The following is a 23,402-nucleotide window of genomic DNA, read 5'->3' on the forward strand; positions in this document are numbered from 1 at the left end:
AATTTTGCTAAGTTGAGCTGCATAGTTTAAAAGGATAGTACCCTCACAAGTCCATTTTTTTGATGATGCTGGAAGTTATCATCTGCATAAGAACAGCAGCATTTTAACTTAGACTACAGAAATCAAAATACCTTGATGCCTAGGGCTGCAATCACTAAATGGGCTTGTGATCCCTGTTCTGCTGGTTCACTATGCCAGGAAAGGACTGACTTTCAGAATAAGGGCAAAGCAGGAAGGCTAAGGACAGTAAAATTTCCAAATGCTGTCGTTATCCAAGAGGGAGTAAGATTTCTTCGCTGCTTCCTAAATTGCTTTCACAGGAGACTACTGGAATAATGCTATTTCTGGAACTCTGTCTTGTTCTAGCTGTTCTTTTGCTTTCCACAATTAACATGATCTCTTTCTTTTTCCTTCATCTTACTTTTCACACTTGCTTCAGCTGTTTTTTCTCTTTTTTCCCCATCTCATTTAGCTGTCTGTTTTTTAAATTGTTCTTCCAGACAGAAAAGAGAAATATAAAATAAAGAATCTGTCTCTGCCTTGATTTAATAACCTTATATGTCTTGTTTTCAGGATTATTCTCTTGGCACCAAAACTTGGTTAGCAAAGAAAGCTGACAAGTGTTTGCTGGTGATACAGCTGTCGTCCTCTTCCAGAGGAAAGAAAGGGAATTCTCCTTTTCTTTCATTCATCAGTACTGCCCGAGCCACCACAGTCAGAGCAATTTCCATCAGTCAGGCCAGTGGAAAGGCTGGTTCAGATAAATTCTTTCTTCAGTTTGGATTGGTAAAGAATGCCCTTATGTAAAAAAGATTCTCACTTTTTCCTGCTGTTAGAGCATACATATGACTAGTAAAAAAGTTTTCAATTGCAAAAGAGGGAGAGTAGAAAAATACTTGACAAGGAATTAGGCAGATTTTGATGAGCTACACCTTTGAAAATCCATTTACATGTCTTCAGAAAGTACTGACTTTGAAAATATTTATTTCAGTGAACTCAGGCAAGAGGTAATGGGTAAGGAAGTGAATATGGTGAACATGCAGATAGTATGAGCCACATCAGACTCAAATGACAGAGGACATACCTCAAAAATCAGGACACATGGCCACAGAGGCCTAGCAGTCTAAGGCAATAGGGAGGGGTAAAGGCAGAGCTGATGCCAGCTCCCTGCGTGATGGGCAGTGCTGCAGCTTCCCTCTGCTTTGTGTGGGAGGAAAGTTGGGAATTTCTGACTTAGAGGGCTCAAAGCCCACTAGATGGATATGGAAAAGCAAAAGACAATCTATTTTCTTTCTCTGGAAAAGCTTGCTAAAACCTCTTATAGAGGTTTTGTTGCTGATTTTCTTTACTTCTGTTACTGATGAAAATAAGAACCTGGTTACTTTGCCAGGGTAGTTTTTGGAGCCCTCAGTGCATGTGCCCTTCTGGTCACCTTAAATATTGTTGCAGTGGCTGTTTCTCTCAGGGAACTAGTAAGCAATTGCTTCTGGTTTTGTCAATGTTTTTTAGATTATTTCTGAGAGCGCCATTTCTCCATGGTGCACGGTCTGAGTGTACAAATTACAGCAGTTACAAATCGCCTAATAAAGTCTGAGGAGTGCCCTGGGATTCATTTGATAAGAGTGGCTGCATTAAGTGAAAGGCTGTTAATTGTGTGGCTGGCTGCCACGTGCAGTTAATCCCCAGCACAAAAGTGCAGCAAAATGTGCTCTCTGAGTAGTTCTGATCCAGAAATAACTGTGAAGGAAAGAACAGAAGCTCAGGGCTACCTTTTGGCTCTGTGATTTACACTGCTCACAAGGATATCTCACAATATTGGCCATGTATTCCTTAGCTTGTTGCCAATCCTCGTGCCATCATTGAACCTGATACTGAGGCTGGGACTTTGTAATTCTATCCAGAATGGCTCAGTTCTCCTGGTTCACTTTCCACAGCTCCTGCTTTCATTTTTCTTCAATTAAACTAGAGGGGAAAACCATATAAGTGGAATCAGACTTCTTAACACTTGTTTGTGTTCCCATGCTTGAGAATCCAGAATGTGAAGTATTTGTCAATCTTCTGTTAGGGGGAATTTTGCCTGAAATGTTATACCTCCCCTACAGTGACCTGCTCCTTCTTGATCTGCATTAACTGGCCCTTGTAGCCCAATCTTTTTGTCCTTCTTAAGAGGATAGACTTTGTTCAGTGTCTTCCAAACACACTTCCGCCTATATGGAATTTTGGGACATTTTACAAGAGGAACAATTCTATAGCTTTGTCTCAGATTAGTGCCAACCCTCTAGCCTTGGAATTGTAGTAGTGCAGTACTGTAGGTGAGGGCATGGCTGGTGTCTGAAATGCTTAATCGTTGATTTCTGTTACTTTGGCTTATAAGTTTCTCTTGTGTACAAATCTGATTTGAGAAGCATGAAGATAGTGGAGATAAGTCTGCTGCCTCAAATGCCTTGGAAACGTTCTGTGATTTCTTAGACTGCAATTTTCCAGGCAGGTGAGCTGACCTCACAACAGTCTCCTGCCGCCAAAAAGCAAAGGACGCGCATTTTTCCTTCCCCCACTCATCTCCCTGCAGCTCCCCCTGTGTAGTCTTCTCCATCCCTTGCAACAGTCCTGGAATTCATGACTTTGCAGAAAGTGGCAGAAAAAACATCCAGATTTGTTTGGTTTTGTTGTGTTAATTTTCTGCTGCTGTCACAAATTTAATTAGCTAATGGAGAGGTTTCGTGAAAACCAGAGTTGATCCAAAGAAAACAATGGGAGTTTGCCATTTGAATCATGAACAGAGTGAAGGAATAGAAAGGAGGAGTATGCTCTGCTCCTTCTGTACCTTGTGTAATCAGCTTCAGCAGTGGAATTAAGTAATTCTTTTTGATGCCTGCATAGATCTGGATATTATTCACTAGTGACAAGCCGTAAGTGTTTATGATATGGATTTGCATGGTGTGGCCATGACCAACTCTGCCTCAGGTAAAGGAACTGTGCAAGTGTCAGGCTATTTGTGACAGTGATGTGTAGTGAGTTCTACCTGGGTCATTTCAGCTGAGCAGCATTTGCTTTCTGGAGACACTTCAGGGCTGGGTAAATAGTCAGTCTATCAAGAAGTAGACTGGCTGCAAATGAGTCACAGGAGATTACAACCACCACCTGAACTATACAAACACTTCACTTTGAAAACCCATCCCTGTTGTTGACTGGTTTGCTGTACTCTGTTTGGGAGGTGAATTTCCTGCTTAATCAAAAATATTTAAGATGGTTCTCTCCGGTGATAAATCTTCAAGGCACATTTTGCTTGGTCTTGTTTGAGCAGTAAATTAGATTTTCACTTTTGCCTGCTTCCTGCTCCACTTTTTTTTTTTTAAATTTTATTTTTGCTCTGACTTTATTTCATCTCTCAGCTTTGGGTCTCCCTTTTTCTGATGGTGTCTGTAGGAACAATTGGCAAAGTCAGCAGCAATGACTCACCTAGCAGGACCAACAGCTTTGCTGAGACATAACAGGTTTGCTTCAATTTTTTTCCTAAAGTAGGGCAACGTTTCCCCCCCTCTATTTGTTTTTATTCTCTCAGTTATTAAAGTGAAAAACTAATTTAAAGCCATCTTCTCTTCAACAGTGTAGGAGGAAAATGACCTGGCATTAGATTTCATGTGACAGGACAAGAAAATGGCTTTCTGAAGTGTTGATTATACCTTGGGCTGCCTTTTAAATGTATCCTCACAGAGCAGTTTATACTTAGCTATGTTTATCACTGGGAAGGAAACTTGATAACTGCATAGAAATAGTGCAACTGATGTTACCTTTTGGCCTTGTAGTCATTTTTGTTGTAAATTTGTCCCTTTGTTGTCATGATGGAGGACATCTTCTCCAGCAGCAATCAGTTGTCTCTTTCAGTGGCAGAAAGTTGATCTTCCTCCAACTTCATATACAGGAGGGATAAAGAAATTATTGTTTTTATAAGGGCATAACAAGCAGAAGTGATGTATCATGGATACCCAGTGGGGTGTTCAAAACTGCTGTCCCCTTCTCTACACAGCATGCAACAGACGCTGATCAGGTAAAGCTCTGTGCTATTATTGAGAAAACATTTTTTTTCACCATTTTCATCGTGACACAGGGAGACAAAGCCCTTTGCAGTGCTGTGAATTGGACCCTGAAACACTCTCCTGCAGCCACAGCTGCAGTCTGCCTGATTAGTCAATGAACTTCATCAGTGTAAGCAGGATTTCTTTAAATAATTGTCAACACATTTTCCAGAATCATCGTCATAATTTTTGTCTCTAGCAGCCTTCATAGGCTCTTATCAAAAGCTAGGATTGTTATGGACACTGTACAAGCACATGATAGGATTTGTCCAGATTTTTGTGAAGTCAGAGGGATTCTCTCCATTATCTTTGACGGGCTTTGGATCAAATAGTAACTTTTCCATTGACTTCAGTGAGATTTGGATTAAGTCCAGTTGCAGGCCATTTTTGTCCTGGAGGGACTGCAGGCTGTTAAAAGTAGACAAGCAACAACTGGGTGTAATGAACAAGTGGAGAGAGATGTATGAGGAAGTACAAGCTAGTTTTTTTCATTGTTATCATGATTTTAAGCCTTTTAAAATTTGATTTTAAAATGGAAGAGATTAATAATCTCAATCTCTAAAGTTAACTGTGTCAACAGTGGATAAAAATGGACATATCCATGTCCATTTTTGGATTATTTCTAAATAATAATCTAAAAGTGGACGTGGAAGAGAGAGAATCTCTTTGGACATCCTGAGGCATTTTCTAATTTGTAAGAAGTGTTACCATGTTGTTTTTCAAAGAACACATACCCATTCTAGAGGTGTGTTTGTGGGGATTGGGAAGGAATGGGAGAGAGGTGAAGAGAAAAACTTATTTATACGATTATCTGAGGCCCAACAATCCCTGTTCTGGAAGGGCTGAAATGAGGATAACCAGAGAGAGTCTGGGCAGAAGAAAGCAGGAAAAGCACAATTTTCATAGCTGGACTTCAATATCTCGTCCTCAAAAGGCTCTTGGGATTGAATCGCTGAAGGAATAGTCTTGTCTTGAGCATACTAATTCAGTCTTCCTTTCTCATCCTTTGCTTCCCCATATTTGATTCTAGAAACTCCAAAGATATTTCAAGTCCTGTTCAAAAGAAAGGAAATCCTGCTCATCCAGATCTGACAGTTTTGAGGGGCTAATGTTACAGTAGCAGGTTTCTGGAGGAAATCTGGTGCATCTGCCTTGTTTGCTGGGCTTTGTAACCAAAGCAGGCCAGATGCTGGTCACACTGGAGTATAAAGGTATTAAAACTGGTGCAGTAAGTCATCCCATGATAAAATAACCCTGAGGAGGGTGATTATAAAGAGGAACTGGATACCAAAAGATTGCAAAAATTTTTTTCTCCCCTCCTTCTATAGGAGTATGGAAATCAGGAGGATGAGAAAGAACCAGTCTCACCTTGAAATATCAGGACCTGTAGTTCTAAGGAGCATGCCCAAGACTAGTGGGTTCCTGTCCGTGTTTTTGTTAACCTCTGTGTGTGTGGGGGGGTTATGCAGTGTTTCATTTTCAAAGGAACTTATGCAATTATTTTTACAGTAATGGGAAAAAAATTAACATCAGCAATTGAACCCACATCCTAATATAGCATGTGAATTTATGCATGAAGAAGAAATGAATTGTTTTGCTAGTGAAATGGTTTTAAGGTGCCTGGGGATTATTATATTACACAGTGAGATGATAAACAATTTTAAGGAAATTAATTCTGAAGTCCTTATATGGGTTATGCTCCCATTGCCTAGGAGGCACTGTGTTAGAAATTAAGTCTTTGACAGGGTTTAGCTGCATGTATTTTCTACTTTGTTAATGTTTGGGGTTTTTTTTGTTGTTGGGGTGGAGTTTTTGTGTTTTTTAAAAAATTATTGTTGTTTCCTTTTAGTGAGCAGAGATAATTAGCTAACAATTTATTTTCCACTCTCATCCTTTATTAAAGATTTGTCTCCTGGGAGCAGTAAGATTTGAAGGATAACTGCCAGTCAAGGCTACTCATTGTTATTTCTTGTGCTTTGAATACGTTAACATCCTATTATCCTGTTCTTTGCTCTGTACCTTGGTGATTGGGCTATTCTTGTTATTTGCAATGGTATTTTCTTGGCTATGCAGAAATACATCTTAGGAGCCTATTTGAACCCTTTAGCACTTGTTAATCTGAAACTCTCATTTCACCAATAATGATAAAGATAAAAGAAGTTATTTAATGTTGCTGGGAATGTGCTATTTGTAGATCCTGATAGTCCTGTTGTACCAATCACTTCACTGAGGGGAAAAAAAGGGCCCTGAAATTGTGACCATCTGCTAGGCTCTTTATTTCCTTTGAGAGGAGATGTGAAGGCCCAGTGAAATAGCCAATACTATACCTTCAGCTTGTAGCTATATAATGTTGAGGCACGTGTGTCCACTAATGGTTTTGCTGTCTGGATCTGCAACAGCAACAAAATGTTTATCCTCTCTCATTGGAAATATCCTTCCATATCATTATGGAAGATCTTTTAATTCCAGTGTTCTGTCTTGTTAGCCAGCAGTAACTCTATTAAACGCATGATTCATTGTATTGGCAAAGCCAGACTTGTCCAGGAGAGTAGTGGAAAATGAAAACGTTAAAGAAAATTGTTCTAAAATCTGCTGGAGGTGCAAAGTCGTCTTTATGATGGAAAAATGTAGAAAATGCATACAGTCTGGTTACAATTGTGTTGATGTTAAGATACAGAAATGACTGTCTAAGAGAAGGCAGGCATGTTTCATTAGGCATCCAGCAGAAATAAAAAGACTAGTGTAAGAAAGCACTAGGTACTCCTAAGATAAGTCAGGTGTCATATATTTAGGATGCTGCCAGAGTGGTAAGAATACTGGAAAAGGACTCCTTGTGTTGAAAGTATTCCCAGGTCTCTTCTTATTAGCATTTTGAAACCATCATTAAGAGCACATAGTACATCTAATAATTCAGATGGAGTTGGTAATTTAGTGGCATAATAATATTTATCTCCATCTGACTTGCACAGCCATGCAACATATGAGGAAGAAGAATAATCTGTGAGCTGTGTTGGACTAAACAAACCCCATGGAAGAAAAGCTAGTAATGGAGTAGAGCAAGAGATGATTAAGAGGAGAGACCACTTTCTCTTGGAGTGGGCTTCTGCAGGGAATGACTCTGGATCAGTTGAAACAATGAATTTTTTGTTGTGAAATACATCCTCCCTCTCTCATAATTTACACATGAACTGTTCCATGTCAGGCAGACTCAGTGATATGTAAAGAAGAGAGAAATAATTGCTATTTAAAAATAAGAGACTGACAACTAAAAGCAGCAATCACCAACACAAACCCCTCAGTGTTGGACATGACCAAAGCACTGCCTGAATGCAACAGAAGTCTTCCATGTCTCTTTCTGAAGCACCTTTGTGATGAGCCAAAGACCAGGCCTGAATCCCTGATAGCAGATTCGTCATACATACTACCAGAACACATTTCTTGCTTTTAGAACAGAGTGAATAATTTACAGCATTGACTGGGATAATGTTTAGCAGCTTCTAACTTTGTCTGAAATTTGCTTGAGCTGCTTGGCTTCCTGTGAAAACATTCAGCTGCTTTTTTTGTGGCAGTCATCTCAGAGGAGGTGGGATCCCAGAAGGAAACTGCTCTCAACTCCAACTGTTTTCGGGGGATGATGACAGGGCTCATCTGCATCCTTTCTAGAGCCCATCATGTTAAGTAGCTCACTTTTACTGGATAGCAAAATGAAATTTGGCAAACCTGTGAGAGTTTTGGCTTCTGCTGCTATCTCCTCTGATTATTCAGGTGCCTTTAATTATCATACTATTAGGTTATTTTAAAAATAACTTTAAGAAGACATGTAATTTGTAAAAGAGGGTTGTTCCTGTACCAGTCAGTACAAATCACCAGCGTGAAGAACAAAACATATTTATGCAATCTCTGATCTTAATTTATAGATATGCAAACTGTTTCAAACTTGAAACAATGAAAGGTGGGTTTAGAAACTGAATTTCTCCTGTACAATTCATATCAATATAATTTCATTTTCTGGGAATTGTTGTGAACAATTTTTGTCTCGTTCTTATATGCACAACTGTAAAAGGTTAACCCTGACATTTATAAGCCCACCCTTATCTCTGTTGCAGCACTTTACAGATGGTTTTGGAACCATTTCATTTTCAATTCTATGCAGAATGTTGCAGAGAGGAGATGTAATTTTTGATTTTTTTCCCTGTTCCTTTCTTCTGTTAAGAATATAGCAAAATTATTCAGACTGGATGCATTTGCTCTTGGGTTCATAAAAACATGCTGACATTTTTTGTACCTTTGCAGCATGGAGAAAATGATAACTTACTCCTAAACATTGCCATCTTTTCAGTGGTCTCCTCCAAGAAGTATATCTTATGTTTCTCAGGGTGATTTCTGTCTCTCTTGGTAGATCAAAGACCCAGGTCCCAGGGGGCTGTGTCATTCAGGACAACCTGAATGATTGCCCTGCTGCCCCCAGGCACCACGGCTCAGGCACCTCTGCTCTGGTAGCTGGTGTTCACTGCAACGAGCCTGTGTTTATGCCAGGAGCAGGCATGGTGAATTTTCTGGGAAACCAGCATGGGACTTTAGAAGTACCAGCATGACAACACAGGGGCACTTGAAAAGGCCACTCTTTGGTCACTGGGGACCTGGTTAATCACTGCAAACCCCATAATAAGAAACAAAATTCTGTAATTTCTAAGCCATCCTTCGCTCAACATGATAGTTATTCTATCTCTTCGCTTGCTCTCAGAAATTAATACTTGTTTTTAATCCAAGAGCAATTGAGTCATGGGAAATATTTTGTTCTCTATAAATACATTTCTTCACTATATATCATGGTGATCTCTAACCTCTACTCTTGGCCCCTCATGCATATATGAAGTACACTGCTCTGTATACTGAACAAAGGAGAGTTCTGTATGAACAGTGGATGCTGAGGGTATTTCAGCTACACTGATATCAGTTCCCTGCTTTAAAAGAGCCGCTGTTTAAATAGCCATGCTTATAAACATGGTAGTAGTTTCCTACTACTTTTTTCCATAGTGAGCCTCTTGAGGTTAATTCATACAGAAGGAAATTTATTTCAATATTGTCAATTCAGTTAGAAAAATATGTCAAGTTCAATTCTCTACCTCATCTTTAACATTTTTCCACCTGCAAGTCAAATTAGGGGAACAATGGAAGGAAGGAAGGAAGATATTTTTACACAGTTAATGAAGCAGACCCAGTCTGGAAATAATGAAGAACTATTTCTTCATATGAAAGCTAATTGTATGGTGATACAATCTTCCTAAGGTAGCAGTGGAGTTGAATCATCACTGAGGTTATTCACTGCTTACGGATTCTGAAGAAGGCACAGTCCTGCATTATTACTGATTTGGAGCAAATGACTAAGCAAATCTTTTTCACTTCTAAATTTGGTGAAAATCATTATGATACCCAAAATGGGCACAAAAGCTACACATCCATTTGCTGGAGATTCTAAAAACTTGTCTTTTCTACCTTGTTGCTCATCAGTAGCTTTCACAACACATTAAGAACCAAGAGAGAGATGCTGTAGTCCTTTGGGTACCCATATTCTTTAATGAAGACTTAAAGAACATGCTCTTTATCAAACAGTTGTACCCACCCTTTTCTTGAGTTCTTCATACTTTACTTTGTCCCACTTTAGCTGAAATAGTTATTGCCACATAGTAGAATTGACAGGTAGGCTTGATGCATCTTCCACAAAATAAAGCACCTCTGAAACTGGGCTCTTTAAAAAAAAAACTAAGTGTGAGTAACACCAGTCTGTCTTTTCTAAAGCAAAGCCCTGGAGAATTGTGGTATGCTTGTAGCCAGTCACGTGGGGGTTGTCATGGCATCAGTGCTCAGAAAAGGAAGGAATAGCTGGTGGTAGCATTTCAAACAATACAATGAAGAGAAAACAAGAACTGAATGTTATAGCAGAGAGTATTTTATTCATACATTAAGTAGATTACCAGTTATACTTAACAAACCAGCTCTACTTCTCACTGGTGAGGGAAAGACAGTGGTGTAAGCCCTTAAAAAGATTCATGGCAGGGGAATTGCAGCCAGGCAATCTTTAAGGTCCCTTCCAACTCAAACCAATCTATGATTCCACAAATAATTCATACAAATATGTAAAGGACTACATAAGGGACTACATTTACTGAGTCTTGAATCGCATGGCACACCTCAGTAACGCTCTGAGCAAATCCACAGTGTAGTCTTTTGCTCTGCAATACATTTATTTAAAACATTTATTTCATTGACTAAAAATGCACTTTTCAAAAGCCAAGGCAAATGTGTTCCTACTGAAATAGTTCTGGGGTTTAATAGCCTTTTCACCTTTCTTTATCTGCTTAATATCTGGCTGCTAAGAAAAACAGACAAACAACTTCCAAAAGCCATTTACCAAGCTGACTGCTGGTTCTCATCCGGGGTCAACTTGGCTTTCCTTCTTCTTAGGCAATATCTGGCAGAAAAGTGAAATGGGTAAAGATGTTTCCTCAGGCTCTATCAAAAGTAAAAACGATTCTTCTGCTCATTCAAGATCAGGTTGGTCTCCTCCGAAGACAACTTTGAGCTGACACAGACCATGTGAAGTTTCTGTCCTCATGTCATGGAGCACCCTGAAGCTGGGTCTGGCAGACTGCTAAAGAAGTTTGCTTTTGGTTCATGCATTTTCCTGATTTCCTAAGGAGAAGACTTGAATTACAACTTGCAGCTGCCATAGGTCTTTTAAAATAGGTAGATTAATGCACATTATATAAGAGTGCTGCAAAGAAGGGATGGAACCTTTGGCAGATAGTACCAAAATTCACTAATGAGAATTGGTCTGTTCAAGGATGAACCAGGGAATATTCCTTTTTACTACAAGGCTGTTTGTGCAGGTTGATCTTACACAATGTTTCATGTGGAGGCAGCAACACATCCATCACACAATTACCCAACACAGAATCAGGGCCAGTGCTCTTTTTAATACGTGTCTTGATTATCTTTTTCATTTCAGTGGTTGAAGTAAGGTTGATTATAGGCATTAGTGATTTTTATTACATTTGGTGTGAAATTGAGCTTAAACAGCAGACACAGACATATAATTAGAATCTTGATACCTACTAATTTTGAGCTGTAAGGCAAATACTCTTATTTTCAGACAAATGATGGAAGGAAATGAAGAGGTTTTTTTCCCACTGTTTGTGTTCTTAATTTCTTTTTAATATAAAAGAAAAATGTGGAGAATATCAGTCAAAATAATAAAGAGTACAGAATTTAAATGCATTTTTTCAAATACCTATGTAAAATTGAACTGTGCACATAACACAATTATATTTTGCTATTAAACAAACCAAAGTGGTTGGCAGGGCCTTGGCCTTGGTCTTTTAAATGCTATATGTTTAATGATTTGTTATGGACTGATCTGAAGAACATCATTATCTTTTTGCTGATTTTAATGAAGCCCTTAAAATATAAGAAAAACAAAGACTCTTAGATTGATAGAAACATGGCCCAATAGGAAATTGAAATCACTTGGCACAGGTTCCCAGCTGTTTCTCAATTAAATTCTGTGAAGGGAAGTGGTTTTAAACATTCTTCCTGGTTGCCTATTACCCTCAGAAACTATGCATGTATGCATGCTAAACAGGGTTCTGGGGGAAATTGGTATTACTGGGTTTTATTTTATTTTAACGTAAGGAAAGAAAAACTCAGCAGTTTCAATGGTTGTCTTCATGTTGAGTTACCTAAGGTCCAGCAGGTCTTTTCTACCAGAAGATGGTGATAGAAGACAGGGACAATAGGTCTTACCTCTAGTTCTAATTTCACTTCTAAACTTGAAGCTACAGCAGGAAATTCTTTAGAATGGTGTTCACTGTTCAGTCAAAGCAGTCTTCTGTAGCATCCTTAAAAAGCTGCAGACTGGACTTGTAATTTCTTAATGACAAAAGGTACTTGCTAAAGAACAGATGGGAAATTAGTAGATAATGAATGTAAGAATATTTTTAGTTTTGCAAAAAATGCATTTTTCACTATGTATTAAGACATAAATACATTTAGCTTTCACACGGAGCAGAGAGAATTGTGTTTTCTGCAGCATAAGAGCAAGTCATTTAATACCAGACTACTTCGTTAACCTGTTAATCTTGGAGTGTTCTCAGCTTCTCATTGGAGATCTCAGCATCCTATGGCTCTTAAAGGTTTCTGGGTTTGCTTTTTAATCTTGCTTTTGTTTTGGTCTGATTTTTAAGCAAACCTCTTCATAAAATATATAGGGCTGTAAGCTCTGCAGGTGGTATTGCTGCTAGGAATTTGATTCTTGAGTTACTTCCCACTGTGTTGCAAATTAGTGAGTCGCTGCCCTTTCCTCTCCCACCCCCTTTGCCAGCAGAAGAGTTTGGGCTGGCTCAGGAGCTGCTAGCTACAGGAGCTGCTCATGTTTACTGACTAGTTACTGAGCAAGTAAAAAAAATGCTTCTTATGCCACTGCACACCCCATAGAGATCATATGTTTGGAGGTGCTGCTCACCATGACCAGAAGTGCCTTTTTCATCTTTTTCACTGGCTGCGAACTTGTTATATTTACTAAGAAAATGCAAGATGGTGAATGTACATTTTCTAAGGCTTTAAAGCTTTTCTGTATGTATGAAGAGGAAAATATGTCCTGGTTTTTTGTTGTTGTTGACAGCTTTCCTAATGATTTTAAAGTTGTGGCAATTTCTTTGTGCTATGAAGTGTTTTACACTGAGTGACTTTGAACATATGCACAGACTGAATCACAGGATGGGAGCCACTTGTGGGTGTGCTTGAGGATCAAGCCCACTCATTCCCTTCATTCATTGCCTGTCCCTGGATGTGCGTTTAAGATGCTGAGAGAAGCCAAATTATTGTTTGGTCAGTTCAGTATGTTCCATGCTAGGACCCTGTGCTGTGACTCTGACCCTGCAAGCACCCCCTTATCAGATAACTCACGAGTACACGACCTGACTCAGTAGCTGAAGACTCTTATCTGTACTCAGGGGGATAAAAAAAGCAACTGGAAGCCATGCTGAGCATGAGTGCGAGCAAAGCCCCCCAGAGTGGCACAAGTGCTTGCAGTGCTGAGTGGTGCAGAGAGAGGGGACGTGAGGGCCACGGCTCCCACTGCAGTACAAAAGCAGATTGACCAGATGCTTCCTTTGGACTTGACCCCTTCTGGAAGCTTTGAGCAAGAATTAATTTTTGGCTGGGGAAAAAAAAGAGGTTGTTTCCCACTTATTGTCTGAGAAATTGAGAGAAGGGAAAGGGGGTGGGAAGAGAGGAAGAGGAAGGGAAAAACATTGTTATAATCACACAGAGTTCTGTTTATCTATACATATTTATATCTACCTGCCCAATTTAAATCTTTTGGACTATGTTTGCTAAAATACACAATTTCCTTGATCTCCAGAAAAATTGCCAAGAAGACTAGCAATGACAGGTAATATTCCTGAGTGGTTTTATTGTGGGAGGAGGACACAGAGGGAGAGGACAGGGCAGGACATGACTGTTGAGCAATTGACTGAGCTCCTGCTCTGAGGTCTGTTTGCTTGTGCAGCAGTCCTGAGCTTTCTGGGGAAGGCTGGTCGGGCTGTGTGGATGAATGAATGACACAGGTATTACAGAGGTAAGGCCAGAGCCCTATCCCCCTCCTTTGCCTGAGCAGGAGGTGCTTTCTGGGTGATAACCTCCCTGTCCTGCTGGTGGCCATGGAGAAGGCACTTGGGTGGGGCAGGCTCTTGCTGCTGAACAGCTGGTCTGCAGCCAGAGGCCAGCATGTCTGGGCACAGAGGGCTGCGTGGATTTTCCTGGCAGCCCCATATGCTCCCAGGTGAGGGTCTGTGTTCAGCCATCTGTCCCCCCGGGTACAAATGTCACTGCAGCAATGGTTGCAGTGAAGGTGTCAGACTTCTGTGCCTGCAGACGGGAGGGTGTTGCTGATTCTTTGGCTGGCAGGTTTTTTACTTCTGGGTATTTTCTTTATATCAGACCCTTGCCAAGCTTTACAGGACTAAATCAACCAACCTGTCGGCATGAGGCATAGCTAAATTTGTGACTGGGATGAGGCCCACTTACCAGCACAGGCAATGACCATGTTGCTGTAAGAGAGGTGTCAACCTCCTAAGAGCAGCACAGAAAAGGAAACTCAGGGGCCTGAAGCACAGCAACCTCCTAAAACAGACAAAGCAGGGTGAAGCAACAAAGGCTTTCGACTGAAAGCAAATGCAGACAGAAACATTGTTCTGGGTGCATGGGCTGTGGCCAGTGCTCTTGGAGGGAATGCTGTATGCTGCAGTGGCATGGTGCTGTTGCAGGCCTGGCCCTTCCCCTGCACAGAAGGCATGTGGCACTACACACCTGTGTTAATTCTTGCTAATGTGTGGCTCAATGTTTTAGATTTTTTTATATTGCTTTCAGGGCTGATATTAATTCTTACTACTATAAACAGCTGGTTGTTCTGTAGTGGCTAAAACAAGTCAGTGGAGAAAATGAGGAATTAATTAGAATTTCATTAGGTCCTGGAATGTGTATCCTTGTTTCTTTTTCCACCCCATCCCACAGACCTGGATAACCTTCAAAAATAATTTCATTTTTTATTCTCTTTCTTAGTTTTTTATTCTCCATCTTAATTTTTTATTCTCCTTTTTTGACCTCAGAAATAATTGAAAGGTATGCAGAGAAAGGCACTGTTTTCCTGAATGCAAGAACCATCTAAACACTAACTCTGGGCTGATGTTCTAAACCTGTTGGGCATGCAAAAATTGGTTGCTTAAGGGCCTGAATTTGATTTTGGTTAAAAAAAAAGGTCAAGAATCTCTAATATGGTGGCACCTGTCTCATTCTCCCTACTGCCTTGGGGAGCCCTGCCAATTGCAAAATCACACGAATACAATTAGTCCTGTCATCAGCCAGTGGGACACAATATGCCAGCCCCCTGACAAGAACTGCTAGTCTTACCTGTGTGTCCTGCTACTGTTCAGCCTGTTCTGCTCCAGGGAGAGAGGAAGGCCAGTCCTGCAGTGCTGCCTTTGGATTTACCCTCTGGCTTACTTGGATTACTCACTCTGGTTTGCTGGCACAGAGGAAGCAAGTTACAAGGTTCTGGCTCTGAAGAATACTGTGTACAAACACTTTCCTTTTTTGTGTGTGTGAGAGCAGATGTCTTGAATAGGCAGATTTTGTTGTCTTTGAGTGTTTTATGGGCCACTATAAAGCCAGAGTGGTCAATCTCTTTGAATGAGGCTTGAAGACAATGTGGGGATGGTGCAGGGCAACCTGCAATCATGCCATTTCCAGAAGAGTGGCAAGACAGCTATGGGATGGGATTAACTGGGTGCATTAGTTTCAGACTATATATCTTGCCTTCTGGCCAGACACAGGCAGATAATGTTATTCTCAATAGCAAATTAATTTCTGTTTGTTTAAACAAAGTCATGTTAAGGCTTCTCTGTGGACACTCACAAATATCCCTCTTTGGCAAATCAAACTTTCCCAGTGGGTGCAAGAGGAATAAGCTGCTGGGTACAAGGAATATGTTTTTGCTCTTTGACATTTCCACTTGTTCCGTGAGTGACCAAACCTTCCATCTCTGGAACTTAGTTGTATTATCACAGCTATTTCCAGCAGGTGGCAGATGATAATCATGCTCGTAACCCAATCTGGTTACAAATGATGTGTTTTCCAGGCTGTTTATTCAGATGTTGACTTAAATCTACACATTATCTAGGGGCTATAAATGTTTCCGAATGCAATAAACTAAGGTTGCGTAATTGGAGCCCATTAGTAGTTACCCATGATAATATGTAATTAAATACTTGGGTATCAAGTGTGGTTGATTTTTATTTTTGAATTCAGCTTTGATTTTTTTGATCTCCCAGATCAGAGAAATTACTTCTATTCCAAAAACCTTCAAATAACCATCTGGCTAATTGTGTTTCATGGTAAAAGATTATCTTTGCTCTTTAACTGTGGTGGATTAGATCTCCTCCATGTAGTCATGCCTGGATAATTAACTGATGCTTCAAAGAATTACGTGTTAAAATATAGTGAGAAATGGTGTTATATTGCCTTTCCTATGTAGCTGCTCACTGGCAGAGTTGCTCTGCCTGAGTGGTACTACTGACTGAAGGGGGTTCTTTTCAGATTAGCAGTCCTTAATGAGGACCAGATTTTGCTCCTTTTGCTCTTGTTAGTAGTCGCTCACACACATGAGTAATCCCAGTGTGTTCAATGGGAGCCATTCACCACAGAGAGAGGGCGGCATTTGCAAGTTGACCTTCCAGCGTTGGCTTCAATGGGGTGTTTGAGCAAATGGAAGGGCACAGGACCTGACCCATGCTAAATGCGTGACTATATGGAAAAGTCTGTGCAAGGCTTCCAGCAGCACGTGGGATAGCTGTGTGCCCCTGCCTGTGGTGAATGCTGCAAAGCTTCACAAGGTCAATGTAAACTTCAGAGCATCTGTCTTACAGGTCTTGCTTATAGCACAAAACCGGAATACATCTCAGAGGCAGAGAAGTGCTTGTTTTATTTGTGTTTTGGGGTGGCTGTTCATAATATAATCCCAATGGCTTTCCTCTGGGTGGCTATACAACCTCCTGGCATGGATAAGAGGGAGAAGACAGGGTAAAAGCTCTCCTAGCAGTCCCCTCGAAAGAGATACTAATGGTGCTGCCAAACTGAGGGGGGGTTGAAATTTTAAGGAGTAAGGATGGAGTTGGAGAATAAGGATGGAGTCTTATTTTGTCAAATTAATTCTCATAAAGAATAGAGAAGACTGCAGATGAGTTGATGACTTAAAAGCAAAGAAGATATGAAAATGGTGATTATGGCTGCCAATATGCAATGACTCATGACATATGGTTGTTTATATGCTTGTTTGCATAACCATATATTTATTATAAACAGACGTATTCAGTATTTTTAAAATAGTAGCAAGTCCTATTGGTGTTCAGTTTCTCTTTCTCAATATTATTTACTGTTTCACTTAGTTTCACAGAAGGTTAATGTGGAAGATATGAGAATAGATGCATACCTTTTAAACTGCAGGCAAATTCACCACATTTCATTCTTGTACATAATCACTGGGGTTATTAGTGTTTTGTTTTGGTTTTATTTTTGTTTTTCTGTAAGATCTTATTGCAGTTTTATTACATTATAGTCTTTTACGGAAGGATAAAGGGATTTGTTCCTTAATAGCAAAGCAAAGTTTATAGGGTCAAGTAAAGCAGATATGACCCAGAACACAATGCTTTTGCAAGTTTAACCAGAAAGTATTTCATGTTGGTAAACTCCATTGGAACTCTAAACGTTCTGTGCTTGCTGCTGAAATGACTTGGATTTTAACATAGATATATATTTTAGGAGAAAGCTAGACAGATTTTTAGAAGGGATGAACAAAAATTAAAAGAGAAAAACAAAAGTTAAAAACCATATACTATGAAAGTTAGTTGTATTGTCTTGGCTATTGTAACAACCAGTTCTTACTGGCCCCTTTTTCCTGTAATTAAAGCCATTTTTCTTTTCCCCCTTCTGGCCTCTTCCTGGCCCCGTGTTCAAGCAACAGGCAGCAAAAATGTGGGATTTTTTGAAAAGGCAACTAGTAAGAAAAACAGGTAGACATGATTTACTTTCCATACTCAGGGGTCACAGGGGAGATCTTTGCTTTCTTTAAGAGTAGTAACTGCAATGCATTCCCCAGTTTTCCTGATTCTGATGCATAGATGTATTTTTGTCCAGTGTGTGAGTGTACCATACATGCACATGTACTGGTACATACACAGAGTTCAGTAACAGCACCTCAGTAGTATCTGCTCTTTCCCATGCTTCTCCTTTAATTAGACTTTCTCACTTCTGCATTATTGTGAAATCTGTGCTTTCTTGTCACTGTTGCTGTTTTGCTAATCAAAGGTTTCTTCTTGTCATCGTTCTCTTTCTTTTCTTCTTTTATTTAATGTAATGGCCAGTGTTTTTCTGCCAGACTAATCATAAAAGCAGTTTCACTACTGTTTCATCATTCCTCTGTAGCTACATCAGATGTGAACTCTTAGCCTGGGGGGACACAGGTAATCACAGAGTCAGTCTTAATTTCCTACATGCATGGTATATTTCTGCCACGTCTCACTATGCATGGAGACCGAAGGAAGGACTGCAGCCTTTTCCTGACCAATTGATTGGATCTAGGACTTCAGGAGAAAAATACCCAGCTACTATCTTCCTGTGAGAAGTATCACTGCAAGGTCTGGATTTACCACTCAGACAGGGAATAGGATGTGGAAGCTCTAACAAAGACTTCTTTGCTTCTCCACTCACTTTAACCAGGCAAAAATGTTTATTGGGTCACCCTAGTCAGTGTAGTTGTCATATCATGCAGCATCTCCACATGGATAGTAGCTGCCTTTAGGCCTGGTACAGATATTATTAGTTAAAACTGTCTATGTTGTCGTAGAATTCAATTACAATATCTCAGTCATCAAATCATAGTCTTGCTTTTTATACCAGTGATATTTCCTTAGATTTGTCTTAAATATGTTATTCCTCCACATAAATATAGGTAGCAGCTCTGTGCTACCCTGGGGATAGAAGGTTCATATTTTGTTAGTTTCTTGCATAATGCAAAAGGAGATTAGAGAGCTTCTTATATTCTGTTTCCTCCCAAGAGAAAGCTATCATGTAGATCAAGAGAGGAAATGATTTCCTTGCTTGGCACAAATGAGTCACAGAAAATGACCTTCTTTGTAGTCTAATTTAGATTCAAGAATCCTCTGAAGAGCTGATAATATAAACCCATATGGCTTGGATGAAGAAAGTTGGGCTAGACATTGTCACTAACAGACTCATCCACATCTTAAAGAGCAGTATTTCACTTTGTCTAGATATTTGATCAGACTGCTGCAGCTGTACACCTCATCATGTTGCCTGCACATGTTATGTGTAATATGCACATACATATGTGGTGCTGCTGCTGAGGTTTCATTTCAGCAACAGAGAAATTGAAAAAGCAGCACTCACTCCTTTGGCTGTTTTTTATACTGTGTTAACATCTTTAAAAATACATATTCATGTGAATTTTGAAACAGTGCTCGCATTTACATTGTTGGACTGTGTAACATTTGGAGACAAGTTTATTACAGAGGAAGCAACAAGCTTTCAGCAGTATGTCAAGAAAACAAGATCCGACAGAAAATAAACTAGCACACTGATACACAAAAGCACTGACAAACAGCTGCAGCAGAAAAGATCTGGTGGGAAACCAGAAGCATAGCTGGACAGCACAGAGACCTGCAAGCAACCATTTGTAGATTTTTATGTAAAGAATATTAATTTATTCCATGGCAAAAAGTCTAAGAAGATGCCAGCTTTTTCCCCTATTTTTTCTTGCTATAAATTGGTTTTTATTTTCTAATTTTTTTTGTGTTTTGATGTTTTTAAATGTTGGTCTGTTCCAATAGTTGCTAATTGATTCTGTAGGCATCTTGGTAGTTTCTGTTATGTTTAAGTATCGTTCACCACATTTCACAGGAAAGGCTGGGTTTGTGCTTAAATTTTGCCATAGTTTTCTGGGACATATCTGTGCTTTTGGCAAAGCTAGGCCATCCTGAAAAATAGCCTGGAAGTGTGGCCATGGGCAGGTATGCATTCCTAAAGCTGCCCAGCATGCCAGTGTGCCCTCACCACACCTTTGGACTGAGATGCTTTCTGATCAGGTTGCTTATGATTGTGGGTAAAAGATTTCCAAGTGTTGTGGCTTATGGGCCTCTTGTTTGTCACAATATACAAATGTGAGTCATGATAGTTTTTTTTTTTTTACCCAACAGATGTGTTACACCACATACCCTGGTGAGAGCGGCGTTAGCACAGGAAGAGGTAGCAAGCAACACCTGAGGTTAGGGTGTGGGAGAAAACCAGCACCTTAGATTACAAGGTGAATTTATACTGGGTCAAATGACATTAGACTGAAGGTGGTGGGCTTTGACTGCAATTTTGGGTGCACATAAAGGGGTGGAGAATTTATGTATAGCTTGATTTTTGTGAACATACAATGGCTGTATTATAGGTATATATATTCTTTCATTTCCTAGGCATAAAGGATATAGGTATAAGTGCCATGACTCTCTGAAAAGAACACAATGGCAAATTGGGAAGGATAGTCTGTTCAGTATCTGCTGAGAACAACTCTTACAGCAGCAAGTGCTGGGAAGAGAATTGAAAAATTGATTTTTTTTGAAATGACTATTTTGGGGTCAACTTTCTGCAGATAAGAAAGGCTTCCAACAGGGAAACGAGGCCAGCTGAAATCTTTATGTAGCAAAGGCAAGCACGGAAGTAAAATATTTTATTCAAGATGTCCCTACTATTTAGAACATGGAATCAGGTTTCTCCCTGGTGCTGTTGAGAAAGGTTTATACAGATCCTAAGCACAGGATACATTTGCTTTTGCTTATAGCTAAACATTAGCTTATTATATAAGCATTACTTGCTTATAGCTGTAACTCTTTGTGCCTGTGTACAGGCATTGTGCGTAACTGTTCCTTACCATTTTTCTTCAGTGAGATAGCCCAGTGGCCCTTGTTTTTATTTTGTATCAATATGTTCAAGGAATGTGCATCTGTGGTGAAGGAGCAAAAGCAACTTTGTATATTCCTTTTTAGATTCTGAGCATGTACAGAGTGTTAAAACAGACATGTGTACCCCAAAATTGTCACATCCAGCATCTGAAAGGCAACATCAGGTTAGCTGGTCTAAGACAATGTCCTTAAAATGTGAGCTCTCTGATCAGCATTCTTGTAGTTTCTGTTCAGACTGTTGTGTTGCCTCTTCTTCAGCTGGAAGGTAAGACAAAAATAGGGGAATCAGAAGTATAGTGACTATCGAAATTTGGGTTATGGTGCAGAAAATGCTAAAGATTATTAGGGCAGGAAGCACTGAAGGTATCATGGAGGATGTGATGGACCAGCAGGCAGAGGAGCTGAACTGTTGCTGGGAGAGAGCTGAGGGCACTGTAAAGGGACGGCACATGGTGGAATGGGTATGGTGAGGTTACAGAGGACACTGAGCATATCACAGAGAGGAAGAAGGCATTAGGGCATGGATGTTGCTAAATGGAAGCCTGTACTTTATAAAATCTCTTTAGAGTCCTGTGCTTTAAAAGTGTTTTTATCAAATTACATGTGTCACTTGGCTATGCAGACAAGGAAGACAGAGTAAGTCAGGCAGCTCCTTAAGATAACTGCTTCCTTTTTTGGCTGTGAGCTTGCCAGCTTCCTTCAGTTAGGCCCATACCTGTGTGGGAAAACTGTGATGCTTTGGGCTTTCCTACAAGCTGACTTCCTCTCCTATTGTAGCTCCTTCCCAGCTTTTCATTTGCTCTTCCCTATTTCAATATCACTTTTTTTTTTTTTTTTTTTTTTTTTTTTTTTTTTTTTTTTGTAATAAAGGGCATTTATTATATGTTGTACCTTCCATGATTCAAGCAATGATGGATTGCCCAACTGTTTCCATCACGCTTGCATGCACCTCTTTGGTACAGACTTCATACTGTGTGTGACTGATTTGCCTTCTGATTTCTTGCTGTCCTTCATTACTAGCTTTTAAATATATGTATAGATTGTCCTCAGTGAGCTTGCCTTTCTCTCACTCCTGGAATTAGAGCTAGAACAGGAAAGTATTTAATTTTAAAAAATTTATTTATTTTTTAGGCTTGGGAAAGGGCTTGATGTTGTGCTTATCAGACATGCTGGACAATGATGTGCCTGGGCTGTTCTGCATAGGGATGTTCCAAGCCTCTTTACAGGGCTTGTGACTGCAGCAAAGTTAATTTGATTTTTTAGTTTTTGAAATAATGTAATCTGTAGACCTCCACTGAACTTTGTGCTCTGCTTTTGCCAGACCTTCAGGGAAGGCGTATTTCAGTTACTGACTTTACAAACCCCAAAGTTTGGCACTGAACACTGACACAGGTCCTATTTCTTGCTGTTTCATGTGTACTCGTGCAAGTCTGAGATCTGAATTCCCTGCTCTCCCTGTGCAATCAGGTAGAGCCAGCTTTGCCGCTGATCAAATGGAACCAGGAGACAGACTAGCCTGCTCCCAGCGCCCAAACGGGTTTGTTTATTTAACACGGGACTTCTTTTCCTCACTAATGAATGGCTTCCAACCCGGGGCATCACTAGAGCCCTCTCTTTATGGCTGTGTGGGAAAGAGGACTCGCACATCCCTCCCTCTCTCTCGCCATGACGCCAAGGCTGCTCCCGGTCCGGGCCGGCCCTGGAGCGGGCCCGCGGACTCAGCCCGCCCTCGCCGTGCCCGCGCTGCCCGCGCCGCCCGCTGGGGGTCCCGGCGGGCCGGGCTGAGGCGGGCCGGGCTGCGGGGGGCGGCCGCGCTCCAGCTGTTGCCGCGCCGCGCGCTGCCCCCGCGCCCCCCCGCGCCGGCGGGCAGCGGGCCAATGAGCGCCGCGGCCGCCGCCCCGCCGGCCAATGAGGGGGCGGCGGCGGGGCGGGCGCTGCGGGCCGGCGGGGGGAGAAGCGGGCGCTGCGCTCCGCTGGGCTGCGCGGCCGCTCGGAGCCTCGCTCGCTGCAGCCCGGTCGCGGTGCGTCCCGAGCCGTCCGGCCGCCCTCCCTGCTTCCTGTCTGGCGGAACATCTCGCCTGCGTCCTCCTGCCCGGTGCCCGCGCCTCCGCAGCGGCGGGGCTCCAGCACTGCTGAGCGTCAGGCGCAGCGGCGTCGGCAGCACCACCACCATGGCGGTGGAGGAAGAGGGGCTGCGGGTCTTCCAGAGCGTCAGGATTAAAATCGGTGAGTGCGCGGGGCACGGGGCCCCGCTGGAGCGGAGCGCGCCGCGGGGCCGAGCGCCCCTTCGCGCTGCTCCGCGTCCCGCCGGGAGAGCGCCGGGGGCGGGCGGTGCCCGGGGGCGCTCCGCGGGGGCTCTGCGGGGCTGTGCGGGCGGTCGGTCGGTGCCTGGGAGGCGGCCGGTGCCGCGGGACGGGCGGGCAGCGCGGTGCGTCCGGCAGGCGAGCGGCGCCGGCGAGAGTCCGGGCGGCGCAGGATATTCGGCCCATTTCGCGGCTTTTGTTGGTGGGGGTTTTTGGTTGGGTTTAGTTTTTTTCAGGGTGGCTGTTTTTCTTTTTCTCTTTTTCATTTTTTGTTGCTAAGATACGCTCTAAAAGTTTGAAGGCGGTCACCGAGTCTCGGCACTGTGTGTCACTGGCAGAGCTGCTGTGAAGCCGGCCCAGAAGTGGCTGTGTGCGGGAGCCGCTGTCTCAGCCCCTTCCCTCGGCGAGGGGGACAGGCAGGGGCTGCTGTGCTTTCCTCACTGCTT

The 23,402-nt window shown here is 41.6% G+C and overlaps 2 protein-coding genes across 2 annotated transcripts in view; one reads left to right on the top strand and one right to left on the bottom strand.

The window, feature by feature from the left end:
- Window positions 1–2,843: 2,843 nt before the first annotated feature.
- Window positions 2,844–22,826, bottom strand: CFAP97D2 (CFAP97 domain containing 2). Its single transcript, XM_063393450.1, is given in 3 exon segments — window positions 2,844–3,910; window positions 6,404–6,466; window positions 22,656–22,826. Coding segments are annotated over 3 exon segments (357 nt in total). The 3' UTR covers window positions 2,844–3,787.
- The window catches only part of RASA3 (RAS p21 protein activator 3), a 129,850-nt gene continuing 129,019 nt past the window's right edge, over window positions 22,572–23,402 (top strand). The window contains exon 1 of the mRNA XM_063392714.1: window positions 22,572–22,879. Coding sequence (XP_063248784.1) covers window positions 22,825–22,879 — 55 coding nt within the window. The 5' untranslated portion in view covers window positions 22,572–22,824. The remainder of the gene's footprint in view (window positions 22,880–23,402) is intronic.

This window comes from Prinia subflava, chromosome 3, assembly GCF_021018805.1.
Source record: "Prinia subflava isolate CZ2003 ecotype Zambia chromosome 3, Cam_Psub_1.2, whole genome shotgun sequence".
Classification (NCBI taxonomy): Eukaryota; Metazoa; Chordata; class Aves; order Passeriformes; family Cisticolidae; genus Prinia; species Prinia subflava.